At 45.8% G+C, this 21,543-nt stretch overlaps 1 protein-coding gene across 2 annotated transcripts; it reads right to left on the bottom strand.

Annotated features, from left to right (window-relative positions):
- Positions 1–5,589: 5,589 nt before the first annotated feature.
- PLA2G1B (phospholipase A2 group IB) lies at positions 5,590–13,697 on the bottom strand. Of its 2 annotated transcripts, none has more exons than XM_027576536.2 (4): positions 13,629–13,697; positions 8,526–8,685; positions 7,909–8,036; positions 5,590–5,802 (listed from the first exon to the last, which is right to left on the bottom strand). In XM_027576536.2, the coding sequence occupies exons 1-4, from the start codon at positions 13,648–13,650 to the stop codon at positions 5,681–5,683; spliced, it is 432 nt and encodes a 143-aa protein (XP_027432337.1). In that variant the 5' UTR covers positions 13,651–13,697; the 3' UTR covers positions 5,590–5,680. The 2 variants fall into 2 exon arrangements, with proteins under 2 accessions (XP_027432337.1, XP_027432336.1); XM_027576535.2 differs by lacking the exon at positions 13,629–13,697 and adding an exon at positions 11,877–11,936.
- Between the last annotated feature and the right edge of the window lie 7,846 nt (positions 13,698–21,543).

Raw genomic sequence — 21,543 nt, forward strand, 5'->3', positions numbered from 1 at the left:
CCTCTGCCTCTGCCTCTCTCTCTCTCTCTGACTCTCATGAATAGATAAATAAAACATTTAAAAAAAAAAACATTAAAATAAAAAAAATTAACCTAAAAAAATGACTTCATTTATAATTACAAATGGTTAAATGTCTCTAACTGAAACATTTTGATTTCTTTTTAAAGATGAATAATGGTATGAATGAATTTTTTATTAACTAAGGAATAAAGGAACCATATTTTTAATAGCACACCAAGTATGTGGGCTGTACGTTTATATTCTTTTTTTAATCAGCTAAAAGAGAATGGGCTTTATGACATGGTTCTCTTAAGGATTTCTGCTGGATTTCAGCTGCCATAATGAGACACTTGCCTTGAACCTGGTCTGTAGAGAGGAAACAAGTGGGCTCTTAAACTGATTTGTTTCTGCCAAGTAAGGCAGCATTACTGTGTTAGCCAGAGAGAATCACTGTACCAGGCTAAAGCTTTCAGCACAATCTCATCAAAAAGTAAAGCGGATGAAAGAATCACAGCCTATTTTCGATAGTCCTTTGTCTAAAATTAGGGCAAAGCAATACATGTTCATCCTGCACCTGCCTAGAAAGTAAATTTTAGTTAACTGGGATAATCCAGGATCTTGAAACCAACAGAGTTCTTTTCATCTGCACAACTGTACATTTTCCCATAGTCATTAATTCTGAAGAGGTGTAAGGCTGTTGTAAATCTCATTCCAGCTTTCTTGCAGAGGAGGATCCTAAGGTGCTTTGAATAAGATTTGCTCAGTTACCTAAAGTCAGTACCAGTAATTGTATTCAAATCTGGGTCTTTTGGATCTCAAGCTGTTCTCACCCACAAATTTCAGTGGTTACTGACAGATAGTGTATTATACAAAGATACAACCTCTTGGCTTCAGGGGCGCGTGGGTGGCTCAGATGGTTAAACATCTGCCTTCAGCTTAGGTCATGATCCCAGGGTCCTGCTATCGAGCCCCGCATCGGGCTCCTGGCTGGCAGGGAGCCTGCTTCTCCATCTGCCTCTCCCCCTATTCATGCTCTTTCTGTCTGTATCTCTGTGTCTCAAATGAATAAATAAAATCTTAAAAAAAAACAACAACCTCTTGGCTTCAAGTGGCTCACCGAGAATGTGCTCTTTCCTCATCCTTATTCTCTACCACAAAATGTCACAGATTCATGCATGGAATGACAGAATGAGAGCAAATTAAATGCATCCTGCCCACATTTTATTTCGGAGGAAACTAAGATCCAGACTTACTGAAGGCCATACAACATAGTATAAGAGCCAGGACTAGAATCCAAGACTTTTCCCTCCCAGTTCTGTTCTTTTTAAACAACTGCTTCCTATTTGTCTGAGACTTATGCTTAGAAAGAAGCCTGAAGTAGAATCCAGCAGTACAATTGGCCAAGGAGACCAGGAATGGTTAAGATGCAGTGGGCAGTGGAGAGCAGGTTAGGTTGCCAAGGAAGGAGGCAGGCTCTATCACCTAATGCTGGCACGATTCATGAAACCAAGTCTTCAGGACCTTAGGAATGTTCATTTTGTTCATAGTTTCTCCTGAGGTGGAATTCCTCCCCAAAAATTTATCCCAAGAGGAACTCTGCTATCTCCTCACTTTACATCTTTCGCTTTTTACCAGCAGGGCAGTTCCTAACCCACTATAAGTGCCCTCTGCTGGAATAACAAACTGACTAGTGGATGCTATCAGTTTGTCATTGCCCCGGTTACAGGCTTCTAACTGCATAAGCTCAGCTTTGGGCATGACTTCAACTGCTTCCATGGCTCTGCTCTGCTATCACAGTTTTAGTAAATAGAAGTCACAAAGGCAAACAAGTACATAACACTCAACACCAGTTTCCCACTAACTCATATTCCTTTTTGCAGTGTCATAAATTGAGTATGTCTCTCACCTCTCCCTTAAATAATAGCATTTATTGAGCACACTATATCACAAACACTATGCAAAGTATTTTACAACACATTAGCTCACTTAATAAATTATCCCCGTAAGAAATGCTTGGACACGCATAAGGGTCAGTCTTCAGTGAATGCCAAACTTCCTGAGAGGATGCATTTAAGGACCAATAGGAAATCCAACACTCCTAGGTGGGGTGACCAACTGTCCCACATTGCCCAGTACTGGGGAAGCTTCCTGGGTTGCAGGACTTTCAGTGCTAAAACCAGGAAGAATTGGTTACCCTGCTCCTAGGAACGGGGTATAATAGTTAATAGTTAATTGGAATAGTTAATCTGAATTAGTTAATTCCAGATACATTGTCCTTCTTGAGATTCAAGATGGTGCTCGGATCCAGATTTTTTATCTAATCTTTAGGTCACGAAACAGATAAATTCCACCTCGCGAAGGGAAAAAAAAAGTTAATCTCATCCAAGAAAGGAGAGAGTTTTTTTTTCCTTTCTCAATTTATTAGAAAGGAATATAGCATGGAATCAAAACTCTTAGGATATAGACAGACCTGGATCTCCATCCCTTTTTTTTTTTTTTTAAAGATTTTATATATTTATTTGACAGATAGCAAGAGCAGGAACACAAGCAGGGGGAGTGGGAGAGGGAGAGGGAGAGGGAGAAGCAGGCTTCCCATAGAGCAGGGAGCCCGATGCGGGGCTCCATCCCAAGAACCCTGGGATCATGACCTGAGCCAAAGGCAGATGTTTAACGACTGTGCCACCCAGGCGCCCCTCCATCCTGTCTTGCTACTTACTAGTTATGTGAATTTGGACAAGTGGTTAATCTTCAATCTCTTTATAGATGAGGATACTAGTAGCTACCTCACTGGGTTGTTAGGGAAGATTAAGAAAGGTAGCGATGCGGGGCGCCTGGGTGGCTCAGTAGGTTAAGCCACCGTCTTCGGCTCGGGTCATGATCCCAGGGTCCTGGGATTGAGCCCCGCGTTGGGCTCCCTGCTCAGTGGAGAGTCTGCTTCTCCCTCTCCCTCTGCCTGCCTCTCTGCCTACTTGTGCACTCTCTCTCTGTCAAATAAATAAATAAAATCTTTAAAAAAAAAAAAAAAGGTAGTGATGCATCCCAAACTCCTAGCACAGTGCCTGGCACATAGTAAGCAAATGTCAGCCATTATTAGCCTAAAACTTTGTCCTCTACCAAGTACTCCTTTAACTAGACTCGCATGGATCTTCTCCAGGGCTACATTTCCTTTTTGTGTACCTTTTTAAAAAGATTACAAAAGCCAAATCTTGCTTGATATAATAAAGCCTTTCTAAAGAAAATAAAGAGTATCCTTCCCTCTCCTTCCCCTTGAGAAAATAGTATTTATGGAACATTTAGCATACAACAAGCACTGTAGGAAGCATTTTACAAGGCGTTGGCTCACCTAATTCCCACAACCCTATGATCTGCACACTATATTATTTCTTTTGAAAGATGAGGATCCTGAAGCTTGGAGATTTTATGTAATTAGCCCAAGGTCACCTGGGGTGACCAGGCCAGTAATCAAAGCCAGTCCATCCAGTTCTGAACTCCCTTTTTTAATGATCTATAGAAGCCCAGTGGGGTAACTCCGCAATTGCACTTTGGGAGGGAAGAATGGCAAGACTCAAGAAACCTCTTGAGGTGACCCCAACTAGGTCCTGAGGGATGAACAGGCAAGCACCAGGCAGGGAAAGGGAGAGCATTCCAACCGGAGGTCAGAGCTACAAATCCCTCCACCTTTTGTTTCCCCTCTGTGAAAGTGGGGACTTGGGGCGCAGAAGCCCTTGGCTCGCCCAACAGCCACTCGCCTCTCTCCTCGCGACAGTTTGACTCGCTGCACCCCAGCTTCCCGGCCCCCTCGTCCCTTTCCGGGATGGGAGCCCTGGAGGAGCTACCGACCGGAAGCTGGCAGGGGCCTGGGGGCGGCGGGGCGTGTGTGAGGCCAAGACATCCAGACGGGCACGCGCACCGCAGGAAGGTGGGCCCCAACGTCATACCCACGTGAGCTCACTCTTTTTTCACACTCGACCCGCCCACTCTTTCCTTCCCGCAGGAGCCTGACCCTGGAGAACTGCACACCGAGGACCCAGGAAGCCGCGCACGGAGCCATCGCCGCCACCTCACTCTGACGCCGGCTGGAGCAACCGTTACCAACCACTGCGCCTGCGCCAGCTCGGGCCGTCGCGCGAGGGGGCGGGGCCAGAGCCCGGGAGGCGCCGAGGTTGGCCAGGGGCTGGGCCGCTTTTCACCAGTTAAAAAAAAAAAAAGGGACCCGGGGACCACGTGTTCAAAAGATACCCAATCACGTTTCCTACTCTGAAATCCCTGCCCGCCGAGGAAATGACTGGGTTGGGCTCAGGATCACGTGATCTGAAAAGGTAAATATAGCCACGTGGTTTTTCCTCAACTGCAGCAAACCTTGGCGCCAAGATGTACCTTCGTTGAACAATTACTTAATGAGCCTGTGCGGTGTGCAAAGCACTGTGAAGATACTGTGGCTGCTGGGATGTAATCGCTACTTCAGAATACTCACAATTCAGTTTATTTATTCATTTAAATCTCAGCCACTGTACTAGTGTTTCCCATATTCCATTTCCTTTAATGAGCACCCATCAGATGCTCATTGAAATATTGTTAAAGGGGGGCGCCTGGATGGCTCAGTCGTTGGGCATCTGCCTTCCGCTAGGGTCATGATCCCGGAGTCCTGGGATCCAGCCCCATATGGGGCTCCCTGCTTGGTGGGGAGCCTGCTTCTCCCGCTCCCTCTGCTGCTCCCCCTGCTTGTGCTTTCTCTTGCTGTAGGATGAGTGAATAAAATATTTTTTAAAGATTTTTTTTTTTTATTTTGGGGGCGCCTGGGTGGCTCAGTCAGTTAAGCGGCTGTCTTGGGCTCAGGTCATGATCCCAGGGTCCTGGGATCCAGCCCGGCATCGGGCATCGGGCTCCATGCTCTGCGGGAAACCTACCTCTCTCTCTCCCACTCCCCCTACTTGTGTTCCCTCTCTCGCTGTCTCTCTCTCTGTCAAAACACAAGCAGGGAGACTGGGAGAGGGAGAAGCAGGCTTCCCTCAGAGCTCGGAGCCCTACTGGGGCTCGCCCAGGACCATGACCTGAGCTGAAGGCAGACACTTTTTTTTTTTAAAGATTTTATTTATTTATTTGACAGAGAAAGACACAGCGAGAGAGGGAACACAAACAGGGGGAGTGGGAGAGGGAGAAGCAGGCTTCCCGCGGAGCAGGGAGCCCGATGTGGGGCTCGATCCCAGGACCCTGGGATCATGACCTGAGCCGAAGGCAGACTGAGCCACCCAGGCGCCCCTGAAGACAGACACTTAACCCACTGAGCCACCCAGGAGCCCCTGATTGAATAAAATCTTTAAAAAAACATTGTTGAAGGGATTAGTTTTCTCTCTCCCCCAGCCCGGGGATAATGAAAAAGAGGTAGGTTTTTACCTCAGAAGATATTTATGCATTTCAATCTGGCACAGGAAATAATCAGTTATTGTTAATCATTCAGGTCTTATGGTGTTCACTCCCTAGAAATATCCCTCTAATTCAACTTCCAAGGCTAGAAGGAATGATGCTCACAAAGAACTAAGAAGAGACTTAGAGACACAGACAGAGAATAAAACAGTCTCCAAACCTGAGGCCTTTCAACAAAGTGCTTTATTGGAGGAGACAGGGTAAGGTGAAGGCCATGAAGTCCATGGGGATGATGCTTTCCAGGGAGGATACTCAATCACTTACAGTACTTCTTGGTGTTCAGGTTCTTGTGCTCTTTGTTATAGGGGGCCTTTGAAAAGCAGATGGCAGCCTTGCGGTCGCAGTTGCAGATGAAGGCCTGGCACTTTTTGTTTTTGGCTGGAAAAGAGCAAGAGGAGAGGACTGAGCCAAGGTAGATCCTGCTTTGTCCAGTCTGGGGGCGGGAAGAATTAGCTGGAATAATCTCATAGCCATTCTATTGATACAAATTTAGGATTGACAGATTTAACAAATAAAAATACCAGACTATCAGATAAACAATAAATGCAATGTTTGGAATGTAGAATAAAAAAATGTTCATTGTCTATCTGAAAGTCAAATTTAATTGGGCAACGTGTGTATAATCTGGCAATCCTACGCGTGATGGATGCCTTTTGGGAAGTCCTATTTGACTTAAAATGAGCTTTTGGGGCACCTGGGTGGCTCAGTCAATTAAGCATCTGCCTTTGACTCAGGTCGTAATCCCAGGGTCCTGGGATGGAGCCCCACGTCGGGCTCCCTGCTCAGCAGGGAGCTTCCTTCTCCCTCTGCCCCTCCCCCTACTTGTGCTCTCGCTCTCAAATAAATAAAATCTTTTAAAAAATGAGCTCTTAAAACTCATATAGCTATAGATCTCTGATAACGTAGGCAAGCAACTTTAAAGCAATATGGAAAACACTAAAACATATACTCAAGGCAGCAAAATATTGTACATTTCACCTTAGTGAAATTTAGCAAGGCAATTTCTCTACTTTATAGCACATATTTAAAAAATTACAGAATGTTCTTACAGTAGAATATTATACAGATATTTAAAATAATTAAGTATACCCATATATGGAAATGTTTCCAAGATATTTTACTGAAGGAAAATGAAGGGCAATATATCCAACTGGTTATTTTGGGAGGTAGGATTATAGGCATCTTCTCCTTTCTATGATACACTTCTGAAGAGTTTGAAATTACATTACTTTGGCCTTGTTTACCTTTTTAACCAAAAGAAACAACAACAATAACTTTTAAAATGAGTTTCAATTTTATTACCCATAATTTAATTATGTACCTCTACTTATATTCAGTAATCTTTTATTTTATTAAAAGATTTTATTTATTTGTCAGATTGAGGGAGAGAGTGAGTCAAAGAGCACAAGCAGGGGGAGCGGCAGGCAGAGGGAGAAGCAGGCTCCCCGCTGAGCAAAGAGCTGGATGTGGGACTCGATCCCAGGACCCCGGGATCATGACCCCAGCTGAAGGCAGATGCTTAACCGACTGAGCCACCCAGGTGTCCCTAAATAAAATCTTAAAAAAAAAATAAAGTCCTAGACCGAGACTTCAGGTGGAAAGTGTTTCAGGCAGAAGGAACAAAGGACTTGAGGTGGGCACATACCCACGATTACAATGATATAAACCTTATTCCAAGGATAAGCGCAAATGTACATGGAGCTACAAAATTGTTTGTGCCTCAGGATGGTGGGATTCCTGGTAATTTTTTTCTTGGCCTCCTGGATTTGAACTGTGGTTATTCCAAGATTGTATGTACAGTTTTGAAAAATGGGACCCGTCTGTGGGTGCATAGTAGAGAGTAGTGCAAATCCAGATGCTGGCCTAGCATGACAATACCCTTCACCTCTCTGAATTGTCTGCTCTTCAGAACTACCTTCCTGGATGGACATACTTCACCAGAAGCTCTGCATAACTTAGTGGTTAAGACCAGAACCTTCGATATCAGAAACAGCTGAGTTCAAATGCTGGCCCTACCGCTTAGAAGCTGTGTGATTTGGGGCAAGTAGCTATTTTGAGTCTCAGCTTCCTCACCTGTAAAATGGGGTTATTAAAACCTATCTCATATATATGCTTAGCCTAGTACCTGGGAGGTAATAAGAAACTCATAAATGGTAGTTCTAAGCTCTTTTTTATGAAATAATGAAGCTGTATAGCACGGCAGTTAAGAGCAGAGACTTTGGAGTCATATAGACCTGCGCTCAAAACCAAATACCACCATGTATGAGCTGTGTGCCCCATGGCAATTGGCTCAGCCTTCTGAGCCTTCGTTTTGTCATCAGTTAAATGGGTATAATAATACTACCAATCGCCTAGGGTTGTTGCCAGGATTCAAGGAGGCACAGCCTGGCACCAAGGAAGTGATTGATAAATGGTGGATATCATGACTATTATTTCCTCCCCTGTCTATTGAGGGTTGACAAGCCAACAAGAGACTAAACATACCACTGCAGGTGATCTCAGAACCAGAGCATGAGTATGAGTAGGTTTTGGTGTAGGGGTTGTCCAGGAGGAATTTACAGCTGTCCAGTTTCTTGGCTTCTGAGTAGCAGTTGTCGTGCGTCTGGCAACACCTGGAGAAGGGCAAGGAAGCAGGTCGGCCTCGGGAACAGGTAGGGATGACTTAGCTGACATGCTCCGGAAGATATTGGTCCTGTGCCTTGAAAAAACTTAAGTCCTTCATGTTTATTTATGGCGATTTAAAAATGGTGGCAGGGATATAGTGTACAATCATATATTCTGAAGATGCAGTGAGAGAGTCTTAACCACTGCAGTTAGAGGACAACTGAATCTTCACGGTGGTGTCTTGTGTTGCGACGTTCTGCCACTAGAGGGCAGCAGCACCCGCTACTACTTAAATCTCCAACCTTTCGCTTTTTCCTTCTGATAGAGCATTGGATTCAGGGTCCTCTTGGAGCATGTTTGTTTGTGACAAGAGGTGAAAATATGTTATCTTTAGCAAATATGCAAATCCCCTTTCTGTGCTTCCTCGTGAGATCCTTGGCTTGTGCCCTCCCCCCACCCCACGGTCACTCTGCCTTCCCTGCTGATCGATCACTCACTTGTCCAGTTCATCCACAGGGGTGCCGGATCCACCCAGGCCACAGTAGCAGCCGTAGTCGTTGTACTCCTTAAAGGGGTTACTCCCGTGTATCGTGCACTTGATCATGTTGCGGAACTGCCACACTGCCCGCGGACTGATGCCCTTATAGGCAGCGGCCACTGCAGGAAGACACAGCCAGAGTTTAAATACGTCCTGATTAGCTCTGCCAGAGCCCAGGAGCCCCGCTCACTGCTTGCCTGCTCTCTGGCCCCATGCTGCCCCCCGCACCCCACCAGCTGCCTCCTCGGAAGAGAGCTGGACGCAGGAACCTGGTAATGTGAGTAGGGATTTTTTTCTTTTCGTAAAACGTTTAAAAAAATAATTTGTTATTGAGATAAAGTTCACATAACATAAAATTCACCATTTAACCACTTAAAATGTACATTTCAGTGGTTTTTAGTATACTCACAGAGTTTGGAACCATCACCACTCATTCCATAACATTTTCATCACCCCCAAAAGAACACCTTGTACCCATTAGCGATTGTTCCCCGTCTCCCCTCTAGCAACCCCCAAAATGCTTTCTGTCTGTATGGATTTGCCTCTTCTGAACACTTCATGTAAATGAAATCATACATGTGGCCTCTTGTGATTGGCTTCTTTCACTTAGCATAATGTCTTTGAGGTTCATCCACATTGTACCATATAACAGTACTTCATTCCTTTTTATAACTGAATAGTATTCCACTGTATGGACAGACCCACATTTTGTTTATCCATTCATCACATGATGGACGTCTGGGTTTATAATTTTTGGCTCTTATGAATAGTGCTGCTATGAACAGTTGCATCCTAGTTTTTGTGTGAACATATGTTTTCAGTGGGGTCCCCATTATTTATCCAACAAATATTTATTGAGCACCTACAATGGCCCAGTCACTGCCCTAGGAACTGGAGATACATCAGCGAGCAAATAGAAAATCTATAACGTCATTGAACTTATGTCCTAGTTGGGGGAGAAAACCAATAAGCAATAAATGAAATAAATAAGGGAATTGGATATTGTGTTAGAGGGTGGAAAAATTGGAACATGGTAAGTGGGATCTAAAATGGGTTAGGTGAGAGGGGCGCCTGGGTGGCTCAGTCGTTAAGCGTCTGCCTTCAGCTCAGGTCATGATCCCAGGGTCCTGGGATCAGGATCGAGCCCCGCATCGGGCTCCCTGCTCAGTGGAGAGCCTGCTTCTCCCTCTCCCTCTGCCCCTGCTTATATTTCCTCTCTCGGTGTCTCTCTCTCTAATAAGTAGATAAAATCTTAAAATAAAATAAAATAATAAAATAAAATGGGTTAGGTGGGGAATGGCGGGGTTGAGATGGGGCAGGAGTATAAGGAGTAGTCAGGAGACCTGGGTGGCCTACCATCCTCAACAGGACAAGCTATTTTCTGCCTCAGGGCCCGTGTACCTGTTGTTTACTCTGCCCGGCATGCTCATCATCTCACTTTTCAAAAAGCTGGAGGATCTTGGTTTAAATGCCACCTCCTCAGGGCACCAGGATCATGGGATTGAGCCCCGCATCAGGCTCCACACTCAGTATGGAGTCTGTTTGGGATTCTCTCTCCCTCTCCCTCTGCCTCTCCCCCTGCTTTCTCACTCTCTCTCTCTCAAATAAATAAATCTTAAAAAAAAAAAAATGCCACCTCCTCTTTCTTGACCACCCAAGCCAAGTGGCTCTTCTGCTATCACTTTTCTTTATGTTCTTTGCTTCCTCGTACCTCTAGCAGTCTGTATCCATCTATTTATTTAATGCTTCCCACTCACTGGACCATAAACTCAAGGCCTCAGGGCTTTTATTCCCCAGGGCCTGATGCATAGTAGGCGCTCCGTAAGTATATGATGAGTTATATGAATGAAATAATCAACACACCAATTAAAGAAAGTACCCGGCACATAGTAGGTGCTCAATAAATATCTAATGAATATGTTTTTAAGAAGTCTGCTTGTAACACAAGGTTTGGCACAGCAGACTCAGGAAGCAGGACCCCTTCACCTCATTTTCAGAGCCATAGCCTGTGAAATTTGGTGCCCTAAAGAGAAGAGGGCACTATATGATTTTGGGGTCCCCTTCAATTGGCTGCCAGTATCGTCTCTTTGCCCCACACCTTGCCCTTTCTTCCTTTGATCTGTTGTGCACACTGGAGCTGCTCCATATGTTTAAACCCCAGGGCAGGGGTACCTGGGTGGCTCAGTCGGTTAAGCGTCCAACTCTTGGTTTTGGCTCACGTCATGATCTCAGGGTTATGAGATTGAGCCCCGTGCTCAGGGTGGAGTCTGCTTAGGTTTCTCTCTCTCTCTGCCCCTCCCCCTCAAATAAATAAATAAATCTTAAAAAACAATTAAACCCCAGGGCAAACTAAGGGTGGCAGCTGGTCACTCTCCCCTCTGAGCAGCCTTCATGCTGGCAGCAGACAGGAGTGGCCTGGCCACCTTGGCCCATCTCCACACCTCCCTCCTGCCTCCCTGTTTTCTCTGTCTCTGATCCAGCCAGCTCTGCTCTTTGCACAGGCCAGACCTGCACACAGCTCTTCTCATGTGTGCGCCTGTGTATGTGTGCATGTTTGTGTGTGTGTGTGTGTGTGTGTGTGTGTCTGTTGCCTAGGCAAGGAGCACTGGCTTTTTCATCTATGAGTCCTCAGTCTCAACCCAGAGCCTGATACCTCGGAGCCTCTGATACATCAATGTGGAATGAATGAAAGAATGATGAATGAATGAGGTGGGATCTGAATCCCAATGTATCCGATTCCATTCATTCATTCAATAAATGGCGCCAGTGGCTCTATCCTTGCTCTCATGGAACCCATGCTTCTGTGAGGGTGGAGAATAAAAAGGAAATGAATTGGGGCACCTGGCTAGCTCAGTTGGTAGAGCATGAAGCTCTTGATCTCAGGGTCTTGAGTTCAAGCCCCACGTTGGGGTAGAGTTTACTTAAAAATGAATAAATAATTAGTTTAATTTAATTAAAGCTTTAAAAAGAGGAACTGAATCAACAAGAAATAAGATACAGATTGCAGGCAAAGGTAGGTGCTGGGAAGACCCTGTACCGAGGCCGCACGGTAGACAGAAAGGAGAGAGGTCTCTCTTCGTTCAGGTGGGCTGGTAGGCCCTTCTGAGAGGGATCATCTGAGTTCAGACCTAAGGCTGAAAAGGCGCCAACTGTGGGGGGACTTGAGGGAACCCCAGCATGGGTGCTCTTAAGCCCGATAGAGAGCCCTGGGTGAAGGCTCCAGATCCAGCCAGCCCTGTTAGCTGTGGCCCCCAATCCCGAGGAGTGAGATCTTAGCACCGAAGGGATGGGACTGGGGAGTCTTGCCTACCTGTGAGTAGAGCAGCCAGTACAAGGAATTTCATTTCGTTTTCAAGTTGCTGAGCAAGAGAAATGACTGTCTTAATGGCCTCCTGCTTTATACCTACGCTATGTCCCTGAGATAAGGCTGTAGTGTTTGCTTTGCTCCAAACCTGCTCTGAGTTGGCCTTGACACTGTGGCAGGAATAACCTTTACCAACAACCAAGCCCTATCAGCAAGGGATCTTGGAAGTGGTGTATGTATTTTCATTAGCACCTTTTAATGGAAAGGATTATTTCTGGAGGTTGCACGGCTTGGAACCTTGACCCTCACCCCACCCCCTTTGCACTCAGCCTAATTCTGTCATTGCCTCCATGCCTTCTCATGGGCCTGGGTCTCAGCTGTGGGTCTCAGTGAGTAGTCCCTACCAATCATGCATTTGGCGGATGAGTAAACAGGTTCAGAGAGGTGAGGTTGACTTGCCTGAGGTCACACAGCCAGCAAATGGCAGAGCATGGGCCCAAACTTAGGCATGTCTGATTCTTTTTTTTTTTTAATAGGCATGTCTAATTCTAAGGCACGTGTTTTATTTTTCCCCACCACATTAATGCTGCCCCCTCCCCCATTCCCCAGTGAGGGTTTGTAAGGGGCTTTGGAGTTCCAAAGGCTTGGATCTGACTTGTAGAATAAAAAAAATAAAAAAATAAATAAGGGGGCACCTGGGTGGCTCAGAAGTTAAGTGTCTGCCTTCTGCTCCGGTCATGATCCCAGGCTCAGCCTGAGGAGAAGCTGGAAGTGACTACACCCTGACGTGAACCCATACCTGCCTCTTCCCACTGAACCCTTTCCCTCCACCCTGGCATGGTTATGCCATGAGTCAGTACAGAATCCAGTGGCCTAATCCTAACCCGGTGGCTTCTGCTCAAGCATTCCAGGATTCCAGCTCTCTCTACTTTTCCCTTGGGCGTGCACCAGGGCCAAAAAAGAAGAAATCCATCTGGAAGGGCTCCCATGTTTTGTCCCAAACCAGGAGCCCCAGGAAAATTCCTTCAGCTAATGAAATAACACTGAAACAGCATTTAGTAAGCAGATGGGGAAACTGAGGCCCAGAAAGGGCAAGCGATTTATTTGCTTGGGCCTGACTCTGCCTTCATTCAGCCTGGGATCATTTCAAGTCATCCAACTCTTCATATGTGTCTGAGGTTTCTACATCTGTCCAATATTGTAGCCATTAGCCCCCTGTGGCTACCTAAATCCATTACAATTAAATAATATATATATATTTTTTATGATAATTTTTTTAATTTTATTTATTTATTTCAGAGAGAGAGAGAATGAGAGAGAGAAAGCACAAGAGGGAAGAGGGTCAGAGGGAGAAGCAGACTCCCTGCCGAGCAGGGAGCCCGATGTGGGACTCGATCCCGGGACTCCAGGATCATGACCTGAGCCGAAGGCAGTCGCTTAACCAACTGAGCCACCCAGGTGCCCTTAAATAATATATTTTTTAAAGATTTTATTTATTCATTTGACAGAGAGAGACAGAGCAAGAGAGGGAACACAAGCAAGGGGAGTAAGGGAGGGAGAGGCAAGTCTCCCACGGAGCAGGGAGCCCGACGTGGGGCTCGATCCCAGGACCCTGGGACCATGACCTGAGCTGAAGGCAGACACTTAACCACCCAGGTGCCCCACAATTAAATAATATTAAAAATTAGTTTCTCAGTCCCACTAGCCACTTTTCAAGTGTTCAGTAGCTACATGTGGCTAGTGGCCACTGTGACTCACAGATATAGAATGTTTCCATCATCCCAGAGGGTTCTATTGGACAGTGCTGCTTGGCTGTCAGACACTCAGTGCCCACCAAGAGGTGGGTGGAGGCTGGGAGAGCCTTGGGGGAGAAAGTAAGGTTAGCTCAGGACCCCACATCAGCCTGATGAAAGGGTCTTCCCCTTTAGCCTCCACAATGGGTGATGGCTGCCCAAGGAAAGGGAAGACATGGCCAACAAAATGCTAAGTCCCTCTTGTGTGGGTTCTCGGGGGTCAGAATGAAACAGAGGAACTGGCACTGCTCCTGTTGGGTCTGAGGAAAGTGGAGAAGCTGGTGCTACGAAATCCTCTAAGGCTAGTAGTATTAAGTCCCATTTCCTGAGCACTAACTCTATTCCAGTTCCCATGCTAAGAACCTGGTATAAACGTCCAAGGTGGGTCCAGTTACAAAACTCCATTTTGCAGAGAAGACGATCAGAGAGGTTAAGAGACTGCCCAAGTGTCACATAGCAGGACCAAGATGTGAGTTGGATCTCGTGCTTATGATACCACGATATCACCTCATGACAGGGACTCGTAGTGGTGGGTGAGAGTGCTTGAGGCCCCCTGAGGCCAGAAAGAGGGTTAGTGCTGTCTACTTCCCTCCTTTTCTCCTCCCTCCACCAGCCGGAGGCTTTCCACGAAGGCAGGCTGAACACATTCCCATGCGCATTTCGTGCTGGGGCTTAGGCAAAGCCCCTGGTTGGGGAGGGGGTCAGGCTACTACCAGAACCCTCTTCCCCTAGAGAGAGATGTGCGAGATAGAACAATCCAAACCTCTGCAGGTGGCAGAGGAATGCACCCTGCAGGCACCAAGTACCCTGCCAGGCCGTACACTCTTTGTACCATGACCTTAGGCTGCCCCAGACTCATGCACAGGTGTGTACCACACAGCTTCTCCCAGCCTGGGAAGAACACACCCTCCAGTGGAAAGAACAGCTAAGGATAGCTTCTTGGCTCCTTCAGGTGACTGCGTACCCACACTCCAGCAAGGTCACACCTGCCCCACCCTTGAAAGACAAGGCTCTTACTATCAGGAAATGCTTAAAAGCAGTTACTGGCTACCACGTGCTGAGAGCTTCACGTGCATGGCTTTCTGGCCTAGCGACAATCTTCTGACATAGTTATGCTTGTTGTCACCATCTTCCCCTTTTTTACAGATGGTGACACAGGTTCAGAGAGCTTAAGTCACGGGCTCAAAGTCACACAGCTAGAAAGTGGTAGGGCTGGGATTGGAACCTGTGCGTACCTGCCTCATAGTCCTGAACCCTCTTCAACAACAACAACAACAACAAAACAGCAACAGCAGCAAACACTCCTTGAGCCCTGGGCCCGGAAAGATCCTAAGAGCTTTACGCAGGAGTCCCTATGATTAAGGACTATTACAGATGAACACATTGAGGCCGTATACCAAAGTATCCAAACCTTTTTTCCCATAGCCAAACCATCCAGCGAAGGAGTTCTTTATGTATTCCAGTTAGTAACTTCTTATCAGATCGATCATTTGCAAATATCTTCTCCCATTTCGTAGGTCACTTTTCACTTTGTTGTGTCCCTCCCCTTTTTCTTTCTAATTTTTAATTTATTCCTTTGGGAGAGAGAGAGAGCACAAGCTGGGGGCGGGGGTGGATGGTCAGAGGGAGAAGCAGGCTCCCCAAAGAGCAGGGAGCCCAATGTGGGGCTCGATCCCAGGACCCCAGGATCATGACCTGAGCTGGAGGCAGATGCTTTAACCGACTGAGCCCCTGTTGTGTCCTTTTAAGCATGAACATTTTTCAGTTTGATATAGTCCTATTTGTCTATTTTTGCTTTTGTTGCCTATGCTTTTGGTGTCATATCTAAGAAATCATTACCAACTCCAATAGCATGAAGCTTTTCCTCTATGCTTTCTTCTAGGAGTTTTGTAGTTTTAGGTCTCACATTTGGGTTTTTAATCCATTTTGAACTTTTTTTTTTAAGTAAACTCTAACCCATATGGGGCTTGAACTCATGACCCCAAGATCAAGAGTCACATGCTCTAGGGGCATGTGGCTGGCTCACTCAGTGGAGCACGCGACTCTTGATCTCGGCGGGGTGGGAGGAGGTACTGAGTTCAGAGCCCATGCTGGCTGTAGAGATTATGGGAGATTACTTAAATTAAAAAAAAAAAAAAGTCACATGCTCTGCCGACTGAGCCAGTCAGGTGCCCCTGAGCTCATTTTTTGTAGATGGCATAGGATAAGGGTCCAACTTCATTCTTTTGCATGTGGATATCTAATTTTTCCAACACAATTTGTTGAAGACATTGTCCTTTCCACATTGAATGACCTTGGCACCCTTGTCGGAGATCATTTGCCCATGTAAGTGAGGGTTTATTTCTGGGCTCTCTATTCTATTCCACTGGTCTGTGTCTGTCTGTATGCCTGTACCTCAGTGTTTTGATTACTGTAGTTTGCAATATGTTTTTGTTTGTTTTACTTTGTATGTTTTGAAATCAAGAAGTGTGAATCCTCCAACTTTTTCTTTTTTTTTTTTTTTTAGATTTTATTTATTTATTTGTCAGGGAGAGAGAGCACAAGCAGGGGGAGTGGGAGAGGGAGAAGCAGGCTCTCCACTGAGCAGGGAGCCCGATGCGGGCCTCGATCCCAGGACCTCAGGATCATGACCTGAGCCGAAGACAGACACTTAACCAACTGAGCCACCCAGTTGTCCCTGTAAAGATTTTATTTTTAAGTAATCTCTACATACAATGTGGGGCTCGAACTTAAAACCCTGAGATCAAGAGGCACATGCTCCACCTACTAAGCCTGCCAGGTGCCCCAGTGTTTTACTATTTTTTTTTTTAAAGATTTTGTTTATTTATTTGAGAGAGGGAGGGCAAGCTGGGGGAGAGGCAGAGGGAGAGAGAGAAGCAGGCTCCCTGCTGAGCAGGGAGCTCAATGCAGGGGCTCGATCCCAGGACCCCGGGATCATGACCTGAGCCAAAGGTGGACGCTTAACCAATTGACCCACCCAGGCACCCCAGTGTTTTATTATTTTTGATGCTACTGTAATTGGAAATGTTTTCTTAATTTCCTTTTCCAATTATTCATTGTTAACGTGTAGAAAAATACTTGATTTTTGAGTGTTGATTTTATAGATTGCAACTTTACTAAATTTATTAATTCTAACAGTTTTTTTTGTGGACTCTTTCCTTTTTTAAAACTTATTTATTTTTAGATTTTATTTATTTATTTATTTTTGCAAGAGAGAGAGAGAAAGGAGAGTGTACAAGCAGGGGGAGGGGCAGAGGGAGAAGCAGACTCCCCACTCAGCTGGGAGCCCGATAAGGGACTCCATCACAGGACCCTGGGCTCATGAACTGAGCCAAAGGCAGACGCTTAACTGACTGAGCCACCCAGGAGCCCCTATTTTATATTAGAGACAGAGAAAGAAAGCAGGCAGAGGGGCAGAGGGAGAAGGAGAGAATCCCAAGCAGACTCCCTGCTGTGGGCAGAGCCTGACATGGGGCTCAATCCCACAACCTGACCCGAAATCAAGAGTCAGATGCTTAACCGACTGAACCACCCAGGCACCCCTCTTTGGGGTTTTCTGCATATAAGATCATGTCATCTGTGAACGGAGATAAGTTTACTTCTTCCTTTCCAATTTGGATGGCTTTTATTTCTTTTTCTTGCCTCATTACTCTGGCTAGGACTTCCAGTACTATGTTGAATAGAAGCAGCCAGAGTGGACATCCTTGCCTTGCTCCTAATTTAAGAGGAAAAGCTTTGAGTATGAATTCTTTTTAAGATTTTATTATTTTTTCTTAAGTGGGCTCCACGCTGGGCTTGAACTCACGACCCCCAGATCAAGACCCAAGGTGAGATCAAGAGTCAGATGCCTAACCGACTGAGCCACTCAGGTGCCCCTTAAGATTAATAAAATAAGATTAATAAAAATATTTTTTAAGTTTTTATTTATTTATTTGACAGAGAGAGACACAGTGAGAGAGGGAACACAAGCAGGGGGAGTGGGAGAGGGAGAAGCAGGTCCCCCGCCGATCAGGGAGCCCAATGAATGGCTCCATCCCAGGACCCTGGGATCATGACCTGAGCCAAAGGCAGACACCCAACAACTGAGTCACCCAGGCGCCCCTTAAGATTTTATTTTTAAGCGCTCTCTACATCCATCGTGGGACTTGGACTCACAACTCTGAGATCAAGAGTCATATGCTCCATACACTGAGCCAGCCAGGCGTCCCTAGTATAAATTTTTTAAAACATAACTATAATGCCGTGATCATACTTAATAAAAATAACAATTTTTTAGTGTTATCTAATACTCAGACCATTTTTGGAGACCTTTGAGTGTCTCAAAACGCTATTTTTTTTTGCACTTAGTTTTTCCAAATTATATCCAAATAAGTTACACCTATTTTTATACATGAATCAAATATTGTATGAAAGAAGAAAAATAAAGAAAAACAAAACAACTATGAGATCAGAAGCACCCAGTTTGGAAGTCCCACCTTGCCACTCAGCAGCTGTGTGACTCTAGGTGAGATACTTCACATTTCTGAGCTTCTGTTTCCCCCTGTGTCGGATGTAAGAGTTGGGGGGATTAGTGTGATCAGCACAGAGAGCACTGAGCCCCTTGTGTGGCCTGTTGGGAGGTTTCCAGAAGGCCTTAGGTAACACCGGGCTGGGTTTAACTTAGGAGAGGTCTCCCTAAGGTGCTGATTCCCATCCCTCCTCTTACCAAACTGTGTCTCCAGTTGCATCTGAGCTCAGCTGAGACTATTTCTCAAACTGAGCACAACCACCAAGGAAGCTGATCTTCCTCAAAGCCCACGTCTTCAGGAATCCAGGAGCTCCTCCAAACACCCCCTCCCCTCACCCCTTTCTCCATCCAGCCCCATTACGAGCCATACCCTTCTTTCAACCTAAAACATTCTGGTCCTCGTCCAGCATCTCTTGCCTCCATGCTCACAGCAGCCTCCTCAATATCTCCCTGCTCCCTCCACAGGGTCCTCCCTCAGATCTGTTCCCCATTGTATTTCCAATGCATACCTCATTCATCACTCTCCCACCCCACTGCCTAACACCCTTCATACCTTCCCAGTGGCTCTATATAAGAAACAAAACCAGGGATGCCTGGGTGGCTCAGATGGTTAAGCATCTGCCTTCGGCTCAAGTCATAATCCCAGGGTCCCAGGATCGAGTCCCACATTGGGCTCCCTGAGCAGGGAGCCTCCTTCTCCCTCTGCCTCTTCCCTCTGCTCTTGCTCTCTCTCTCTCTCTCTCACACACACACAAATAAATAAATAAATTCTTAAAACAAAAACAAAACCAGCCTAGAGACTCATCTGCCCCTACCAACCTCTCAATGTGGAGTGGGGTGGGATACCTTCTACTCCAGCCCCAATGGCCTTCTTTGAGCTCATGATTAAAGGCTTCATGTTTCTCCCCATTTCAAGGCTTTTGCACCTGCTGGTCTCTCCTTCTGGTATGCTCCTCCCACTGCACTTCCTAATTACTCTTCCCTTCTTTCTTCCCTTCCCCCTTCCCTTTTCTTCTCAGTAATCTCTACGTCCAACATGGGGCTTGAACTTGCAACCTGAAGATCAAGAGTCCAAGATAAAGAGTTGTATGCTCTACCAAATGAGCCATCCAGCTGCCCCTTACTCTTCTTTCAGATCCCAGTTGACCTTGACCCCCCCCATACACACACCCATACTAAATCAGTGCTTTAAGGTGACCAGTTGTCCTGGTTTTCCAGGGAATGAAGGGTTCTTGGGACTTGGAACTCCCTGTTTGCAAAGCAGGATGAGTTGGTCACCCTATTAGTGCCTAACACATGGTCTTGCACAGAGTGGATGCTAAGGGAATCTTTGTTGAGTGAATGTGTGAACCGCAGCGTTGGCCCCACTCAGGAGGGGGCAGCCGCTGCTGAGCTCTGATCACACATTTCCAGGCATCTGGGGCAGTCCGATATTAATAGTAATTAATGTTCACCAAGCACTTACTCTCTGCCTTGCCTGGTGTTGAGTCCTCTGTGTTCGCCCTCACATTTAATTCTCAATCACCCAAGTTACAGGTAGCACTCTCTTTTTATTGAGGTGAAATTCCTATAACATAAAATTAACCATTTTATGTATTTTTTTAAGATTATTTATTTATTTATTTGACAGAGAGAGAGAGGGAACACAAGCAGGGGGAGCGAGAGAGGGAGAAGCAGACTCCCCGCCAAGCAGGGAGCCCGATGCGGGGCTCGATCCCAGGACCCCGGGATCATGACCTGAGCCGAAGGCAGACCTTAACGACTGAGCCACCCAGGCGCCCCCAAATTAACCATTTTAAAGCAAACCATTCGGTGGCATTTAGTACGTTCCCAGTGTTGTGCTGCCATTGCCTCTGGTTCCAAAACACATTTAAGACCTCAGAGGCCAGCCTTTAATCATTAAGCAGTTACTCCCCCTACCCCCCTCCCCTCCTGCCCCTCCCAATCCGTTGTCTCTCTCTGTAGATTCACCTCTTCTGGATATTTCGTATAAATGGAATCTTACAATATGTGGCCTTTTACGTAAGTCTGGCTTCTTTATCCTTCTCCTTTGACACATGAGGAAATTGAGGCTCAGGGAGGTTGAGGAGCTGGTTCAATGTCCTTCAGCCAGGAAGGGGAAGAGCTGGGTGTTGGAACCCCCACATCTGACCATTTGGCTACACCCATACCCTGACTTCGGCCAATTTCCCCCACCTTACTCTGTTAAGATTCTCTGAGTTCGAGGCAAACCAGAGCAAAGGGTCCATGTTAGGTTTTTGTTTGTTTTAAATATTGGACCATAGCAATAATAACTAATATTTACTTATATCTTTTATTTTATTTTATTTTTTTAAGATTTTATTTATTTATTTGACAGAGAGAGACACAGCGAGAGAGGGAACACAAGCAGGGGGAGTGGGAGAGGGAGAAGCAGGCTTCCCGTGGAGCAGGGAGCCCGATGCGGGGCTCGATCCCAGGACCCCGGGAACATGACCTGGGCCGAAGGCAGACACTCAATGGACTGAGCCACCCAGGTGTCCTGGGAGAGAGAGAATCTTAAGCAGGCTCCATGCTCAGCACAGAGCCTGTCACAGGGCTCAATTTTATGACCCTGAGATCATGACCTGAGCCAAAATCAAGAGTACGCTTAACTGACTGAGCCACCCAGGCGCTCCTGTTTTTTTTTTAAACAATCTTTCACACCTAACGTGGGGCTCGAACCCACAACCCTGAGATCAAGAGTCACAGGCTCTTCCGATTGAGCCAGCCAGGCGCCCCAGTTTTTTTTTTTAATTGTGGTAGAATATACATAACGAAATTTACTATTTTTACCATCTTGAGTGTACAGTGTTGTGCAACCATTACCACTATTTATTTCACAATGTTGTGTAACCATTACCACTATTTATTTCCAAATTTTTCTCATTACTCCAAAGAAAAACTCTGTCATCGCTCAGAAATAACTACCAATTCCATCCTCCCCAGCTCCTGGTACCCTCTGTTCTACATTCTGTCCCAATGAATTGCCCATTCTAGGTACCTCATGTAAGTGGAATCACACAATATTTGTCCTTTTGTGTCTGGCTTCTTTCATTTAACATAATGTCTTTTTTAAAGTATATTTTATTTTTAAGTAACCTGTACACCCAACGTGGGGCTCGAACCTACAACCTTGAGATTAAGAGTCCCACGCTCCACCTATTGAGCCAGCAAGGTGCCCCTCATTTAGTATGTCTTTAAGGCTCATCCATGTTGCAGCACGTATGAGCACTTCACTCCTTTTTATGACTGAATAATATTCCACTGTATGGCTAAAGCACATTTTTGTTTATCCATTCAACTGTTGATGGATACTTGGATTGTGTCCACCTTTTGGCTATGGTGGGTAATG

This window comes from Zalophus californianus, chromosome 14, assembly GCF_009762305.2.
Source record: "Zalophus californianus isolate mZalCal1 chromosome 14, mZalCal1.pri.v2, whole genome shotgun sequence".
Taxonomy (NCBI): Eukaryota; Metazoa; Chordata; class Mammalia; order Carnivora; family Otariidae; genus Zalophus; species Zalophus californianus.